The following is a 19,057-nucleotide window of genomic DNA, read 5'->3' as shown; positions in this document are numbered from 1 at the left end:
CCTGAACTCCCTGATGGTTTTGCGGGAAAAGGTTTTATAGGCAAAGTTGGGGATGAGGGCTGCGGGGTGTGTGACTTTCTTCTGATTGGTTGGTGGGGAGGTAGGTAGCAGGGTGGTGCTCCAGGAATCTTGTGCTCAGCCTGAAGTTACCATCCTCCACCTGGGCGGAGGCCTTAGTTCTGCAGAAGAGTTCAAAGATATTGTTATGTATATTCTTTGAGGAGGAACCAGGACCCTTACCCAAGGCTGCACTATTGTTTCTTGACTGCTTCTCCCTTGTTTCTGTATTCCCTCCCTTCCCTGATTAGTAATTCTTTGAACCTGCCCTTTGGAACTCAGGGAAGGTCAAGGAGGCTGAATGAAGCCTATTTCCTACAAACAAGAAACGGGGGACATGGAAAGAATTTGTACCCGAGGGACCTCCTGGTCAGTTGTGATCCCCCCTTTTCTTTGATTGTCCTCAATCTTGAGGAGAACAGGTGTTGGAAGCCTTAATATTTTTATAAAAATAGTTATGACCTTGTGGACCTCTTGAAAAGGTCTCTGGGATCTCAGGTCTGTGGCTCACACTTTGAAACTCACTGTCCTATATGATTATCCTGAGCCTGATAAATATTGGCTTTTGCAATTGCATGATTTTGGACTAATTCTAGGCAAATTTAAGTAGCCAATTAGGGAGCAAATTATTAAGTAGCAAATTTTAAATTTGGTGTGTCTCTGTGCCTTCCTTTTCTATGACAACCCTGAAGGCACTCACTGGTTCCCTAGTGGCACGGATGGAATACGTACCACCCAGGAACCAATTCATGCTTGCTCTTGCTTGTTTGTTTAGTCATTGGGCAGATATTTATGGAGCCCTACTTTTTACCAGGTTCTCTGACTGGGCTATGGGCCTGATGCAGAGCTTCACATGCCCTATCTCACATAAACCACTTGCATCAATTTTCTATTGCTGCTGTAACAAATCACCACAAACTTAGTGGCTTAGAACAACAGAAATTTACTACATTATAATTTTGTAGCTCAGAAGTCCAACACTGGTCTCACTGGACTAAAATTAAGGTGACGGCAGCACTGCATTCCTTTCTGGAGGCTCTAAGGGGACATCTGTTTCCTTGCCTTCTAGAGGCCCCCTGCATTCCTTGGGTCATGTCCCCCTTCCTCCATCTTTAAAACATGCAGTGTGCTTCTCTCTGACCTTTCATCATTGCGTCTCTCTCTAACCACAGCCAGGAAAGGTTCTCTACTTCAAGGACCCACATGACTAGATTGGGCCCACCCAGATAATGCAGGATAATCTCCCCATCTCAAGTTCTGTAACTTTAATCACATCTGCAAAGTCCCTTTGGTCATATAATATAACATGTTTATGGTTCTGGGGACAAGAGTGTAGGTCTCTTTGAGGGGGTGTTATTCTGCCTACCACACACTTAGTAAGCGTGCATTAAATAGTTGTTGAAGGAAGGAATGAAGGATCCTATCCCATCACTCATTTCTCAGAGCTTTGCTCCTCCCTGATATTAGATGTTGATTGTTTAAGACTCAATTGAGGTACCACCTCTTCGAGGATTTAGATGTTGCTCTGCTGTATTTCCAAAGTAAATGAATACCTCTATTAAAGCACTTATTTACTGCATCATCATGACTGTTTGCTCCTATCCCCACTCTCCTGTAAGTTCCTTGAATCTTGTGTCTGGCACATAGTATGTGCACAATAAATATTTGTTGATGAATGCATGAGAGCAGCAATTAATTATCCTTAATACACACCAAGTTACATTTTTGCATTTTCCCTGGGGCATGTAAAGCCCATTCCCCAAAGAAGCAGAGTGGCTTTAGTTATGGGAATTTAAGGCCTTGTGGCAAGTATTAATGCAAGAATGGCAAAGGCCATTAACACAAGTGATATTTGGGGCAGAAGGGCCTTAGGCACTCCCTGACAGCATCCCTTGAGCCTGCACCCGCTAACTGAGCAGAAGCTTGGAGGAATTGTAGAGATGGGGTCTCTGCAGAGCAGCACTTTCGAGTGGCTTAGAGTTCCCCTAAGTGTCTGCAGGTTCTGCATTCCAGAGGAACAGGTGTGGAGCTGCCGGCCTTCTCTGCAGCCACACTGCATATGGCCCCTTTGCACCTCATGCCTGCAGAGGTCGCCAGCACAGAGACTGACTCTGACTTTGCAGAGGTGTCTTAATTCAGCCCCAAAGTTGGCTTTTCTAAAGACAACATGCATTTTACAGAGGGCCTTTTGTATGGAGTTACTGGGGATTCATTCAAAAATAACAGAAGCCCCAGTCTGCAGAATTCTTTTAAAAAAAGTTTTTGTCATTCCAGACACAGCTCCAGTCTTCCACCTCCTACTAGTAAGCCCATTTATATCAAAATGAATGAGAAATTTAATCCCTGGTACTTTATAAAGAAGCCATTTTTTCCCCTTTGGTTGTGGTTTACTCTGTGTGTGCTTTTTTAATGGCAGTGTTTAATAATGTTTATATTGCCTTTAACCTTTGACTAACTTTGCAGTTAAGTTCCAAGATGTGGTTACACATCCAGTATTTGTAGGCCGCTCCTGCCTCCTTTGAGGCTGCTAACTTCTTATTCCTGGAAGGTATTTCAGTCTCTTACCAAACATCTTAATCACTTCTGCTGGGTAAGAAGGGAGTCAGTGGGGTAGTAGGCAATAAGTAGTAGTAGTAGTTGGGTAGTATTGGGTTGGTCAAAAAGTGCCTTTGGTTTTTAAGTAAAAATAAAAGACACCTTTTTCATTTTCACCAAGAACTTTATTGAACAACGTATTCACCCTTTTGTTCCACGACCTTCTGCTATTTTTCAGGCAACTTCATAATTCCATCTTCCCAAAACTTTTTATCTTTTTGAGCAAAGAACTGTTCCAGGTGCCTTTTACAGTCTCCCAGGTAATTGAAATTTTTTCCATTAAGAGAATTTTGTAAAGACCTAAATAAATGGAAATCCAAAGGTTCAATGTCTGGTGAATACGGCAGAAGAATCAGAACTTCCCAGACAAGTTGTGACATTTTTTTGCCTGGTCATCAAAGAAACATGAGGTCTTGCGTTATCCTGACGGAAGATTATGAGTTTTTTCTTGACTAATTCTGGATGCTTTTCACTGAGTGCTGCTTTCAGTTGGTTTAACTGGGAGCAGTGCTTGTTGGAATTATTCGTTTGGTTTTCCGGAAGGAGCTCATAATAGAGGACTCCCTTCCAATCCCACCGTATACACAACATCACCTTCTTTGGATGAAGACCGGCCTTTGGTGTGGTTGGTGGTGGTTCATTTCACTTGCCCCACGATCTCTTCTGTTCCACATTATTGTACGGTATCCACTTTTCATCGCCTGTCACAATTTGTTTTAAAAATGGAACATTTTTGTTATGTTTAAGTAGAGAATCTCATGCGGAAATAGGGTCAAGAAGGTTTCCTGCGCTGAACTCACGTGGAACCCAAACATCAAGGCGATTAACATAACCAAGCTGGTGCAAATGATTTTCAACACTTGATTTGGGTATTTAGAGTATGTCGGCTATCTCCCGTGTGGTATAATGTTGATTGTTCTCAATTAATGTCTTGATTTGATCGCTATCAACTTCAACTGGTCTACCCAACTGTGGAGCATTGTCCACTGAGAAATCTCCAGCACAAAACTTTGCAAACCACTTTTGACACATTCAATCAGTCACAGCACCTTCTCCATATGCTGCACAAATCTTTTTTTGTATTTCAGTTGCGTTTTTACCTTTCCTGAAATAATAAAGCGTAATGTGCCAAAAATGTTGCTTTTTTCTTCCATCTTCAATATCAAAATGGCTACACAAAAATTCACCAAATTTGATGTCTTTTTTAAATGTGTGCTGATATGACAGCTGTCACATACAGTCTAACAAAATTGTTTCAAATGAAGTTAAAGAAAACTAAGTGCTACTAGAGCCATCTTGTAGAAAAAACCGAACGAACCTTTTGGCCAACCCAATAGTTATAGTTAGTATTTATCAGGGACTATGTGCCAGGCACTGTGCTTTGTGACTCCTATTATTAAATCTTTAGAATAACCTTATGAAACAAAAACTATTATTGTGTATCCTCAAATGTAAGGGAAAGTGCTTTCCTTAAAATTAGCCCTCAGAAAAGAGGGCCTCCCCCTATGTTTGAGTCCTTACAAAGACTGTCCCGTTGTGGGGTTACTCTATTTTAAACCACAAAGTAGTTTAAGCAGTCGTCCCAGTATTATGAAAATGCCTGTGGCTTGGGACTGCTTGATATTCAGGCCTTTGTGATACTCTTTCCATTTTATATAGATGAGAAAACTGAGACTTACCCAAGGTCATACAGCTAGTAAGTGGTACAGCCAGAATTCAAACCCAGGCATAAAATCTTACTCCCATCTCCTCATTTTTAACCCACCTCAGATTCTTTCTTTTACCTTTAAAAAAGTTTCAGTCTAGGAAGTTTCATCTAGGATGTTTTCTTTCCTTGTTGTTGAGGTTCCATTCTAAGAGCAGAGAAGATCAGAAGATGGGTATGCATCCAGTCTGGAGTCATGCTTTTATGGATAGCACTAGGAAGGTCTAGTTCACCTTCTAAGCCAAGGTGGCGTGGGATTCTCTCTGCTTCATCCTTGCCAGATCACCCTGCTTCCCTTTGCTTTGATGGGAAGTTCGTTGCTTCCTGAGTCAGTCTCTTACCTTGGCTCTGGTTGTAGGAGTTCTTCCTCATACTGAGCTGAAATCATTTGTCTTGGAATTTTCAGTCTGACAGAAAGGAGATCAAAATGTACGTGGCTTTGTCTCTTACTGTCTTCCCTTCCTCCCCTCCCCTTCTTCTTCCCTTTCCAATAAATGTTTTATTTTAGAATAGCTTTAGATTTATCGAAAACTTGCCAAGATAATACAGAGAATTTCTGTATACCCCTCACCCTACTGTTAAAATCTTACACTATTGTGTATCCTCAATCATTTGTCGAAACTAAGAAACCAACATGGTACATTACTATTAATTATAAACTCCAGACTTCAGTCTGATTTCACTAGTTTTTCTCTAATGTCCTTTGTTCCAGGATCCCATCCAGGATATCACATTACATTTAGTCATTATGTATCCTTAGTCTCATCTGGTGTGTGATAGTTTTTCATTTTTTCCTTATTTTTCATGACCTTGACGGTTTTGAGGGAGTACTGGTCAGGCATTTTGTAGAATGTCCCTCAATTAGGATTTATCTGATGTTTTTGTCATGGGGTTATGGGCTTGGGAGAAGAATACTGCAAAAGTAAAGTGCCATTCTCATCACATCATATTTGGGACACGTGATATCAATGTGACTTATCACTGGTGATGTTAACCTTGATCCTCTGACTAAGGTAAAGTCACTCCTCCCTCCCCTTTCCATACACAGTTTTTTAGAAGCAAGTCACCATGTTCAGCTCACACTTAAGAGGTGGGGCGATTAAGTTCTGTCTCCAGGAGGAGAAGTATCTTATGTAGGTAAGTTATTTGGAATTCTTCTGTTAAGGAATATTTCTTTTCCCCTACATTAATGTAACCACTTATTCATACCAGTGTGGAGTGATGCATATTTATTTTATACTTTGGGTTATAACCCATTACTACTACTACTTTAATTATTCTCTTGTGCAAATCGTTCCAGCTTTGACCACTGGGAGGTCTTCCAGTTGTCTCTTGTGTCGTTTTGACATGCCCCCATTTGTTTGTTTTCTAAGGACTTCCTAACTTTCTGACACTACAAGATATTCCAGGTTCTTCTTGTATTTTCCCTGCCCCATCCCTAGAATCAGCCATTTCTCCAAGGATCTCTGGTTCCTATTATTGGAGAATGATACTAGAAACTAAGATCTGACCACTGGAGTGCTCATTGCTACTGGGATGTAACTACTTCTAGATCTTCTCAGTGGACAGAGTTAGGAAATACGTGAACGTATATCAGCCCATGTTACACACATATCTACAATATTTCTGCATCTACATTTCTTTCTATAGGAAGGCTTTTCTTTTTCAAGTATTTATTGATATATTTTGCTGTGTAGCGAACAGCGAGATTCACTGCCTTCTACCACCAATGGTAATTTTTTAAGGTAGGGGGAGAAGAAAGTAAAAATGGAGATCTTAGCGTAACTATGACTTAAGAACTCAGTCACCCTCTAGTCCGATCATGTAATTTTAGAGATGAAGACATCCTAAGAAGTTTACTGAGATCCAAAGAGGTTAAAATACTAGCTAGTGGAACAGTCAAGATTGGAATCTGGCTTTTTGAAACAGAATCTCTTTACTTCCACAATATCTAATGCCTCTTTAAGACTAATCAGTATTCTTGGCTTTGTATTCAGCTCAGTTATTAACTTCTTCGGATGCATTAAGCAGACTAAAGTGTAATTTTACAAATTGGTGTGCAGAGGTACGAGCTAGCCAGTGGAAGTCCACTGCATTGTCACTGAGGAGGGATTTTGCTCTCCAGTGACAGATCAACAACTTGAAAATGATGCTCTGATGGCCAGATGTTAGCGAGTGAATCTTCTTAAATGACTATGATGATTACCCTGCCCTGTTTTACTTTTTATAACTATCACAAAAAAAAAAAAATCTTTTTGCTCTGGGGAAAGAATCACAGGGTTCCTATAGGACAGATACTTGATGTATACACCTGCTTTTTAGAAATGGGATATAAAGCAATGAAAGAATCTGTTTAATGTCATCCAAGGAGTTGGTGATAGGGTAAAAAATAAAAAGCGAAAGCTGCAGCCCCCATGGCCCTTCTTTTAACAAGCCAGCCACACAGCTCCTTTCTTTTAAATTGCTTTCCGGCAGCTTTTAAAGTAAAAAACAAACACTTGAAAGTTCCTCCCAAGAGACTTCTGAGGCCATAGGACAGTCCTAGGATGCCTTCAAACCTTTCAGCCATTTCCTTTGAGAAGTGGGTATGTTTATACTTGATAAACCATGTCTTGTCACCACATAACAGTAAAATCTCCATTCTGTTCTTTTCCTTTTGTACTTTAGTCATTTCATTTTATTTTTGTTTGGTACATTGTGAACATCCAAGATTTTTAGTGGAAATAAATGGTAACAGCTGTTTCTCGTGTACCAAAAAATGTAATTATGAACCTTAACCTTGAGATGATATGTCCAGATTTTCCCAGGTGTGGAAATGACTTGAAAAGCTCATTTTGGGTAGTTGTCCCAATACAGAACCACATTCAGCTGCTTGCCATCAACTTCATTCAGAAAGAGGGAGTTTCTATAGGTCTTTCTTTATTCCAATACTCCCTTCTTAACACGGCTTTTCCTCTTTAAAATAGTCACCAGGGACTTCCCTGGTGACGCAATGGTTAAGAACCCGCCTGCCAATGCAGGGGACACGGGTTCGATCCCTGGTCCGGGAAGATCCCACATGCTGCAGAGCAATGAAGCCCGTGCACCACGACTACTGAGCCTGTGTTCTAGAGCCCGTGAGCCACAACTACTGTGCCCGCGGCCACAACTACTGAAGCCTGTGTGCCCTAGAGCCAGTGTGCCACAACTACTGAGCCCATGTGCTGCAACTACTGAAGCCCATGCACCTAGAGCCTGTGCTCCGCAACAAGAGATGCCAGTGCAATGAGAAGCCCGCGCACCGCAAGGAAGAGTAGCGCCTGCTCACCACAACTAGAGAAAGCCCGCGCGCAGCAACGAAGACCCAACGCAGCCAAAAATAGATAGATAGATAGATAAATAAATAAATAAATAAATAAAAGACTATGGTCTAAAAAATTAAAAAATAAAATAGTGCATATTTACCAACATAAACACACCCTTAAGTCCCATCTTTCATTCCTGCTTTATTTTTCTCTGTAGCTCTTACCACCATTTAAAATACTATATATTTTACTTCCTTAGCTTTAAATTGTCTGTTTTCCCCCATTAGAATGTAAGCTCTATGATAGCAGGGGATTTGTTTCGTTCACTGCTGTCTTCCCCAGACCCAGAGTAGTACCTGGAACATAGTAGATGCTCAGTGAATGCTTCTGAATGAATAACATGAAAGTTGTAACTCGTGATCATTTGGCCCCTGATTTTAATATAAATACAAATAGTTGAGTTTTATTTTACAGGGTTATTTTAGATTATAAGTAGAATTAAATCACATTGTTTAAAATGGGGATTTATCTATTCACCAAAAACCTCAGAATTTGTACTAGAAATGTGCATAGTGCATTAGAAGTTATGCAGCTAACTCAGTAATGCAATGCTGTTATCACATGAAAGGAATTTTGAAATTCTCTGCTAAATATCACTCAGGAAATTGGTGGAATATCTAAAAGCACATTTTTTTTTAAACTTTAAATGTGAATTATCTTCAGACTAACCCAAAGATATCCTGAAGTGTCATTACCCAGTTTGACCAGATTTAGCAGAAAATGACTTTTCATTGTTATAAAAAGAAAATCTATTCTGACTAATATTTGCCACCTTAAAGAATATTAAAAGAATATGCTATAAAATCCAAAGTAATTCCTCTGAAGGAATGTCAGCATATAGGTGCTGGCATGTTTTTATTTTTAATCATATGTTACAAATATATTATTTTTATTTAAAATTTCTAGCATCTGAAATACTTACACATGGCTCTTATTTCTTATTTATTTAAGCAATATGTAAGATAATAGAAAAGGGTATGCAACTTGACCAGCCATTTTATGAACTAGATCTTTCAAAACAACAGCTCTAATGCCAAATTTCCTGCAGTATTCTCTCCAGGACAAGAAACAAACAAATAAAAAGCAATCTAGTCAGTGAACATCACAGACTTGTTTGCAAGCTATCTTTGAGCTGATGTAGTGCATAAATTACATCTTTGTACAAGACTGACATATGTGCCTATTCCCCCCTTTTATTTCAGAGCATTGGGGAGTCGACAATGTCTGTTGTGTTAAATCAGCTGCTTCCCATGATTAAGCCTTCGAACCAGAGGACTAATGATGACTACAGCCCCGAAGAGCTGCTGGTCCTCCTGATATATATTTATTCTGTCAGTGGAGAGTTCTCAGTGGACAAAGACCTGGGTGAAGGTGAAGAAAAAGTGAAGAAAGCATTGGCTCAAGTCTTTTGTGAGGAGTCTGAATTGTCACCTTTGCTGCAAAAAGTCACAGGTGAGTGTTTAACAAAAATAGAGGACATAAACGTCACCGATACAGAAAACAGATTTAAAAATAAAGGCATTTGGAAATGGGATGTAACCATCTTCATTGGAGTTGTTCAGAATTTCATGAGGCCTGATGAATGCTGCCCAGCCTGTCGGATTAGAGGTTTTTGTTGTAGGTTTTTTGTTGTTGTTGTTGTTCCAGTAGTGGTAGGGAAATGGCCTTCTAGTTGCTTGTCAGTATTCATATTCTTAGAGCCTGAGCCTTGTTAAAATAGCAAAATACTCACAGGGTGTAATATCTTTAAGGAAAAATAAAATGATGTGCATCCATCCTATTCAAAGGATTTCTGTTGACATATTCTCTTTGAGATTGTCATTTCAAACTTAAAAACAATAACAAAAAACCTGTTTCCCTAAGATGTTGTACAATGTTATAGGATGAAAATTGCCATTTTCAAGAATAGTTTCATATTTTGACTTCTCATATTTCATCTTGAATCTGAATTAGTTGGTAGTATCCAAAATAATCCCCAAACATCCCAGTAAAGTAGGCTGTTGATTTGGGGGAAGTATATAATTAAATATCCTAAAATCTAACCATTTTCACTTCTAGTAAGAACTGTGATATAACTTACAGAGATATTCATTTGTGTTGTTTCATATCAAATTCAATATTCTTTATATTTTGTGTAAAGCTTATTGCTAGTAGTGTGGATTGAGCCTGGGCCTGTTTGAGAGTGAGAAGTTATTAAAACTTACATGTAAAACGTAAATACTTTAAAAACATACCAGGTTGCCATTCATTCATGGATATGCGTGTGTGGGTGCATGTAGACCTCTCCACTGGGGAAGGCTCAGCTGAGGGAGGTTACATATCATCTGACTTTTCCTCCTGTCCCCTGTCCTGCCTCCCTCGGGGGAGCACCCAGCTTTCTCAGAAGCAGGCTGTGTCTCTGTCCACCTGAGCATCCGTGCATGTGTGCTTTCCTTTGTGCCCACTGCTGACCTTTCCTGTGTCTGGTCATGGAAAATGAAACCCTGACAAGATGGAAACCGAATGAACTTCCCACAGAAATGAAACGTTTCCTTGCCCAGTACAGAACCTGCTTGCCAACTTAAAATCTACGTAAGGAAAACTTGTGGGAGTTGTTCCCATTTCATTAGGGTACAGCACTGAGTGTGATTCCATGTGTGTGTTTGGCTATAAATGAATATTGACTTCGAAAGGCTTAATATGGTTTATATAGAGCTTAGAACAGTGATTTGATTCAAAGTCAATTTGAACACTAGGAGAGTATAATTGGAAGTTATTCTTAACACACATAATTCCAGAAACAGACAACAAAGATGGTGTGTTTTAACGAGGGTGTTTGGATAGCTTTCTGCAGCATTAGTGTGTTACTATATTATTTTGAGAATTGAGGTCAAGCAGTCAGTGTTCATTCGATATTCGCTCAAGGTGTTTATTGACCCAGAATTTCATTCTTTATTGGTTTCTGTTTTATGGTTGCTCAGGATATTGCATTTTCTTGCTTTTAAATGTGATTTCACGTTTAAAAACACTTCTGTACATTTGTGTTTATATTAGGAAAATTTGTAAAGTTAGCAGTTGAAGGTAAAAAAAAAATACGAATTTGTGGAAATTTTAGTGTATCTTTAAATTTTGGAGACATCTTATTTTATAATACAAAGTATATATTCCTACCTAGATTAGCTTTGGTTTTTTTTTAAATTTATTTTTTATACATCTTTATTGGAGTATAATTGCTTCACAATGCTGTGTTAGTTTCTGTTTTACAGCAAAGTGAATCAGCCATATGCATACATTTATCCCTGTATCCCCTCCCTCTTGAGCCTCACTTCCACCTCCCTTTCCCACCCCTCTAGGTTGTCGCAAAGCACTGAGCTGATCTCCCTGTTGTATGCTGCTGCTTCCCACTAGCTATCTATTTTACATTTGGTAGTGTATATATGTCCATGCCACTCTCTCACTTCGCCCCAGCTTCCCACCCCACCTCTCGTGTCCTCAAGTCCATTCTCTGTGTCTGTGTCTTTATTCCTGCCCTGACAGTAGGTTCATCAGTACCATTTTTTTAACTCCATATATATGCATTAGTATACAGTATTTGTTTTTCTCTTTCTGACTTCACTCTGTATGACAGACTCTAGGTCCATCCACCTCACTACAAATAACTCAATTTTGTTTCTTTTTATGGCTGAGTAATATTCCATTGTATATATGTGTCACATCTTCTTTATCCATTCATCTGTCGATGGACATTTAGGTTGCTTCTATGTCCTGGCTATTGTAAATAGTGCTGCAGTGAACATTTTGGTACATGACTCTTTTTGAATTATGGTTTTCTCAGGGTATATGCCCAGTAGTGGGATTGCTGGGTCATATGGTAGTCCTATTTTTAGTTTTTTAAGGAACCTCCATACTGTTCTCCATAGTGGCTGTATCAATTTACATTCCCATCAACAGTGCAGGAGGGTTCCCTTTTCACCACACTCTCTCCAGCATTTATTGTTTCTAGATTTTTTGATAATGGCCATTTTGACCAGTTTGAGGTGATACCTCATGGTAGTTTTGATTTGCATTTCTCTAATAATTAGTGATGTTGAGCTTCTTTTCACATGCCTCTTGGCCATCTGTATGTCTTCTTTGGTGAAATGTCTATTTAGGTCTTCTGCCCATTTTTTAATTGTGTTGTTTGTTTTTTTGATATTGAGCTCCATGAGCTGTTTATATATATTGGAGATTAATCCTTTGTCAGTTACTTCGTTTGCAAAGATTTTCTCCCACTCTGAGGGTTGTCTTTTCGTCTTGTTTATGGTTTCCTTTGCTGTGCAAAAGCTTTTAAGTTTCATTAGGTCCCATTTGTTCATTTTTTGTTTTTATTTTCATTACTCTAGGAGGTGGGTCAAAAAAGATCTTGCTGTGGTTTATATCAAAGAGTGTTTTTCCTATGTTTTCCTCTCAAAGTTTTATAGTGTCCGGTCTTACATTTAGGTCTTTAATCCATTTGGAGCTTATTTTTGTGTATGGTGTTAGGGAGTGTTCTAATTTCATTTTTTACATGTAGCTGTCTAGTTTTCCTAGCACCACTTATTGAAGAGGCTGTCTTTTCTCCATTGTATGTTCTTGCCTCCTTTGCCATAAATTAGGTGAACATATGTGTGTGGGTTTGTCTCTGGGCTTTCTATCCTGTACCATTGATGTATATTTCTGTTTTTGTGCCAGTACCACACTGTCTTGATTACTGTAGCTTTGTAGTATAGTCTGAAGTCAGGGGGCCTGATTCCTCCAGCTCTGTTTTTCTTTCTCAAGATTGCTTTGGCTATTTGGGGTCTTTTGTGTTTCCATACAAATTGTAAAATTTTTTGTTCTAATTCTGTGAAGAATGCCCTAGATTAGCTTTGGATGTACAGTTCAAACAGGGTGGATAAGATGTGCTACTTAGACTTGACGTAAGTCAACTTGCCAGTGGAACACACATGCATTGATCAACCCTTGTGGACACCAAAAGGACTTGATTTCTGATGGTAGATTTTTACTTGGCCAGTATAGACATGCCCCTTATTAAGTATGTTGAAAAGTCACAGGTCCTGAGAAGTAGGGTTTATGTTTACAGTTAGCTGCTGAAGAGAATGTTTAATCTACATCTCAGGATAAGGAGTAATAGGCTAGTGTTGAGGCAGTGGTGACTCAGTCTTGTAGAATAGGATGGAATACGCAGTATGTACTGGAAGAATTGAATTGTCTTCCAAATGTGCTTAGCCTTTCATGGAACTAGGTTAGTTTGGCTTTTACCATGAACTTTCCCACAGTGTTGCACTTATGTTATTCCAATTTATAATCTCAGCTTACTTGCTACTGGGTGGCAGAAATTACTTTATGTCTTGTGGACATTTTGTGGTTGATGAGATTTAGTTTAAAAGTACTATTGAAAACAAGCAATCAAGATAAGAATTCTACTTTTTATATAATGCTGTAATTTTACTAATCTTAACTGTTGATAGAATCAAGAAATCAATACTTCTTCTGTACTAAAAATTAAGCATGTTATCATCACTCAACTGCTAAGTGATACAACCAGGATTGGAACCTAGTTGTTCTGGATCTCACGCCCTTGTCTTTAAACATGGAATTCTAAACCTGCCACAGGCTTACTTCCGTAACCACTGCATATTGTATTCTGTAACTTATGCTTGCTTAAACTTATTGTTTTATGCCATGCATGCTCACTTTCTGAACAGTGAATTAATATTTGGTTAATATTATAGATATTACTTGTGCTTTTGAATCTGTCTATAATAGCTACTTATAGGAGTTTCCTCGTACCTCCTATTTTGGTGCATGTATCCTCTTTGTTTCTCCATTGCTATAAAATTAAAATATTATATCTAGTCACTGAAATCTATTGGTTGTCTAGCTTTCTAAAACAGGAGTAGCAAACTTAAATTCCTTCTATTTCAATAATACCTCTCGACAATAATTACCCAATATTTAAAATTCATATTTCCTTTTATATGTTAAAAATGAAATTTACTTTTGATAGTTTCTTTCATTTCTCTCTATTCCCTTTTATGGAAAGGGCAATGAGAAATTGTGTTCGGCAAAACAAAGCAAAACTTAAGCATAGTCAACAGCAACGTATTATTTTCTTTTTAATAGGTACTATTGGGGAGAGTGGTGGGCAAAAACTCTCTTTTCTACTCACACAAAATGACAAGGGTTGGCTCTCAGGGTGTCAGGGATGGGAGATGTAAAAAGAAAATTGGTACGGCCTAAATGTGTCATTTAGTGTTGTGCTTTCTCAGTCCTGCTAAGTTCAAAGAGAGTATCAGTTTCCATATATGTTAGTATTTGCATGGCAGTCACAAGAGAAAACAAAGGAAAACCATTTGAACTTTCTTCAGAGTATGAAATCAAAACACTCATTTCAAAGATCTGTGCAAATGTGGACTATCGTCATACAGGGAGCTATGTCAGAAAAAGCATAGGCTTAGAGCAGAAATCCTTGATTCAAAACTCCTGGCTCTGTCATTTCCTAGCAATGTGTGTTAGTGGGCACATTACCATATCTGAACCTTGATAATAAATATAAGCGCCCTATTGACCACTCATGATTTTGCTGAGAATAAAATGATGTGATGTGTGTGAGCTAATTTTTGATCCATAGAGTATTGTAATAGGTAATTTTTTTTTCCATTGCTGTTATTATTTTGATGGCAGCTAGCTGTCATATAGGGCAGTGCTTCCCAGCCTTTTTCATGCTGTTTTGCACACAGGCAGTAAGAATGTTTGCATAGTCTACTGAGGTAAGTGGACAGGCTGGTGTGGTCGGGGGCAAGCAGCAGCAAGGGCTTGATCACTCCAGGCCCTACCCGCCAGACCTGTGAACTGAAGCAGCAGCTTGGCACACCTATAAACTATTAAGGGCAAATCAGTGCTCTAAGGTATGTTGGTCAGAAGGCTCTGGAATCAGGAAACAAAGAAAAACAAAAGTTGCATATGGTTTTTAACACCCACAACTCGTGGAAAACAATTTTTTTGGTAAACAATTTTTATATTACTCATTAACTACGTCCCTGAATTTTTATAGTGTCTTTAAAGATCAGGTCAATAAGAGCTAGATCTATTTAGTTAGGTTCAGTGTAATGCTAGGGAATGAAAGATTCAAAATATCTAAAAACTCTGTGGTTCAAGAGAGAGGCATGATAATACCACAGAAACTGTAATTTATATTTATTAGATTCTTATTTTACTTCCTGTTGATAATTTGGGATTATCAATTTCTGTATTATATTAGGATTGTACCTGGATATATGTAATGGAAAATTTACAAGATTAGCTTAAATAATAAATAAAAATAAATAGGGATTTAGTTTTTTCTCAGCAGGAAGTTCAGAGACAAGCAGCATAACTCACACTCCTTTAGGCTTCCTTCCTTCCTCCCTTTCTTCCTTTTTTTCCTGTCAGTATATTTCATCATCATGGTCATGAGGTGGACACTCCTCTTCCATGTATTGTGTCCCTGCTTTAGGCAAGGAGGGAGGAAGGATGAAAGTAAAAGGAATATACTAGTGGTGTCTGCCCTTTTTTATATTAGGGGAACCATAGCTTTCTGGAGGTCCTACCCAGAAGACTTGTAATCGTTGCCTAGAATTGGATTTCATGACCACCTCTGGCTACCAGAGCATCTGATGAATATTTTAACTGGGCACATATTGGTCATGAACAAAGTCAGGGTTCTGTTAAAAGAAAGAAGGTGAGAATGGGCATTACGTAAGAAACTTGAATTTGCTGCAGTTATTATTATAGGCTTCCCTGACAGAGGAAATTCTAAGGCAATATAATATACTGTGAGATGGAGTGATTCCCCGGGGGCAGTTATAGTATTAGTTTTCTTTTATAACATATACTGAAAAAACAGACTATTGTGTGCTAGTATCATTGGACTTACAGCACAAATATTTTAAACTTATCAGTATTCACTGAACATGTCTATGTATCTGACATTATTCTCTCTAAGCATAGAAACCCTGGGGGCGGCAGTGGTGGAGTAAAGGCTCTGAGCACAGGATTTGGAGTCAGGTGGGAATATCAGGTAATAACAGCATTATAATATCTGATAATCCTAGATAATACTGTAGTGTTCAAAGTGCTTTTGTAAACAGTATCGCCTTTGATCTGAAAAGAATATGTACGTTTGAGCCCATAAACTTATATGCCTAAAACATTATACCCCAAATATCTGAGCTCAAATGAAATATATCTATAATGCTGAGTTCTCTTTAAGACAGTTTACTCATAAATATACTGCTAGTTTTTCAAACATGGTTTGGAATGGAAAATATAAAATTGTATATAAACTTGGAAATAGTAGAGTTGCAGTTTTCCCTGTGTTTCCATTTTTTCCATGGCAGTTCCCTCCCTAATAAACCTTTTGTCTTTAGGTAAAACCCAGGTACACTTTGGGAGGTCCCATAGTTGCCTGGGTTTTTGTAATAGGTGTAAAGACTCATAAGGCATATATTATTATGTTTTATGAATGGAAAGGTTCTCAACAATTATCCGGTTTATTCATTTTGCACAAGAGAAAATCAGTGCCCCAAAAGGTTGACTAATTTGCCTCAAATCACCAGCCAATAGCCTATCCAGTACAAGGATGGAACTAGAGACTGTGTTTCCTGATTCCCAGTCCAGAATTCTTTTTACTAGATCAGTGATTCCCAACCTTTGTCTCATGGATCCCTGGGAAAATCTAGGAGTTAGAGCAAAAGGTTCACTCCTCTGTGTGTGCTTTGTGCTTCATCCATATACTCAGTATTACTCTTCACATATAAATATACAAATATTTGTAGATGTAATTTATAAAATAGAAATTCATTTAAAGATATTGCTGAAGCTATAGAATTTTTCCTTTGTATCTTTTAGGTAACAGATACCAAAAACATAATTATAAGATATCCCCATACTTTAAAAATGTTTGAAATCATGAGTTGCAATAGGAGTCTCAGGCTCAAATGCTTACAGGGACCAGCAACTAATATAAATAAGTAAAGTAGGTCAGGTTTTGGAAAAACAACAGTGAAAGTACAGTGATAATTAGCAAAAGATAGTTGGTCTTAATAAAGGGGGCAATAGGGAGTGGTGATGACTGTGTCAAACTGGAGATCCTCTAATTGTTTCCAGGAGAGCATGAGTCTAATATTGCCAGTCTCTCAAGATATCAGGAATCTGAGGAGTTTTTTTAATATTCTTAATTAACCAAATTTAAAAAGTTGGCTCATTTTCTAAAACACTGCATGAGTCAAAGAGATCTTATTGAAGGGCAGAATTCAGCCTGTAGGCTTCCAGGTTGCCATCTTTATACTAGGTACTGCCTCAGGTATTGATTACAGAGAAAAGTGTTTAAATCTCTAACTAATACTTACTAGAAATCTGAAAGATCTCTAGGCAGATGAAATTAGACACTACAGTTCGGTCAGAAAGCAAAGGAAAGGACCTAGTGACCTCCTTTTTTGACTTTTTTTAACTAAAAGAAAAAAAAATCACATTTGTGTACATTTTAATCTGGCATGAGTTTACCAGTGAAGTAGCATAGCTTTTCCTTCCAAATAGATTCTGTAAAGATACCATATAAGTGGAAGTAGACTTCCCACAGAACTCTGTCTATTGGATGGAAAATTCTGGGAAGCAATTTTGGGTTTAATATTAGGAAGACAACTTAGGAAAATAAAGCCAGCCAGCAAGTCTGACTCACCCCCATGAGAAGAGCTTCCCAGCACAGGGAACTGACACTGAGACTTGTGTCAGTAGGAATTTTACTAAGACATTTTAGGACTTTAAAATATTACGGTGTGAAAAGTCAGTTCTGTGGAAAGGATGGTGCATAAGTTCTCCTCAAATTCCAGGAAGATGGTATTTTTCTAGCTAGATCCATAGTTGTGCTTCCTTTGCTATGTAATTCCCAAAATTTTGGCATAAAATAATGGCAGGATTCCTGTTATTCTAACTGGAATAATCTGAACTTCACATTGATTGGGTTAAAATGTACAAATTACCTTCTTGATGCACCATGATTTTTAAAATCATCTTTAACTTTTTTAAAGTTTTGATTTTAAGGGATCTTGTTTCCTAAGTTTTTTCTTCTCTATTCCTTCCCACTTGTCTTTTGCCCTGTTTAAGATCAACCATGGATAATAAATGAGGAAAGGCAGGTCCAGTTTGGAAAGCACTGTTCTTAGGACACTGAAGGTAAGAATAGTCTAGTGAGCTCTCAACCAATATCCACTTGCATTCCTGTGGAAATCTAACAGAGGACTTCGAATGAGAAGGAGCTGAGAATTCATTTTCAATGGCTTGTGGAAGGCAGCTTATGGTACTTTCAGGTCTACTTTCCAGTGGAAAGCAGATATATCTACTCTTATCTCCTTAGTAAGACAAAGCCACATTCTACAACCAAGAGTACAAACGTATTTGCAATGATTTTTTTTTTTTTTTTTTTTTTTTTGTGGTACGCGGGCCTCTCACTGCTGTGGCCTCTCCCATTGCGGAGCACAGGCTCCGGACACGCAGGCCTAGTGGCCATAGCTCACGGGCCCAGCCACTCCACGGCATGTGGGATCTTCCTGGACTGGGGCACGAACCGGTGTCCCCTGCATCGGCAGGCGTATCCCCAACCACTGTGCCACCAGGGAAGCCTGCAATGATTTATTTTTGACAGCTTTCCTCTTTTGAAAAAGTTCAGGTAAACATAGACCATATAAAATTATTATTGTTATTTATGGCTGCCACTTTATTATGAAAACTTTCATCTCCATCAACACAAGGCATAGATGTTTTGTTTATTACGTTAGTAGAGGTATGTCTTTCAAACAAAGCATGTTTCATCACTGGTCAAGTACTTTCCCAGCCTTGTAGAAAGTCAGTCTTCTTTGTAAAATATAAAGCACTTCCCAACAGAGAATTGTAAAAGATGAGGAGCTGATGAGAATTTCTCCTCCTGTGCTTCCTTTACTCTGTCACCTCTGCATTCTTTCCTCCTCTCACAGCTTTCCCTCAATAATTCATCAAATATGCATTTCTGCAGATTTCTGCTCCTAGGGGCACTATTTCAATTGAAAAATAGTTTTCAAGATTTCAGAAATCTTTCCCTTGAAAAGTTTTTCCTTGGACCTTGAGGACTGCCAATGACAAAGGATGTTGCTGTGGTAACTAGAAGGGTGATCCTTAAAGTTCATTACCAGCCTTCATGTTACCCACACTTGAATGAAAACTTCAGTTCATTACAATAGGTGACAGTGTAGAAAACCATGACTGCAGAATCCACTCACTCAGCTGAAAGAGGACTTCAGGATGCAGGGGAAAATTCATTTCAGAAAAGATTCTGCCTTACCTC

General features: G+C 38.5%; 1 protein-coding gene across 1 annotated transcript in view; it reads left to right on the top strand.

Moving 5' to 3' along the window:
• SCFD2 (sec1 family domain containing 2) overlaps window positions 1–19,057 on the top strand; it is a 401,411-nt gene that overhangs the window by 163,477 nt on the left and 218,877 nt on the right. Inside the window, exon 5 of the mRNA XM_082630711.1 lies at window positions 8,904–9,153. Within this exon, the coding sequence (XP_082486837.1) occupies window positions 8,904–9,153 (250 nt within the window). The remainder of the gene's footprint in view (window positions 1–8,903; window positions 9,154–19,057) is intronic.

Source organism: Mesoplodon mirus (genome assembly GCF_964341445.2).
Source record: "Mesoplodon mirus genome assembly, chromosome: 2".
NCBI classification, from domain to species: Eukaryota; Metazoa; Chordata; class Mammalia; order Artiodactyla; family Ziphiidae; genus Mesoplodon; species Mesoplodon mirus.
Note: the sequence above shows the minus strand (reverse complement) of the source record. Positions and strands in the feature narration are given on the sequence as shown.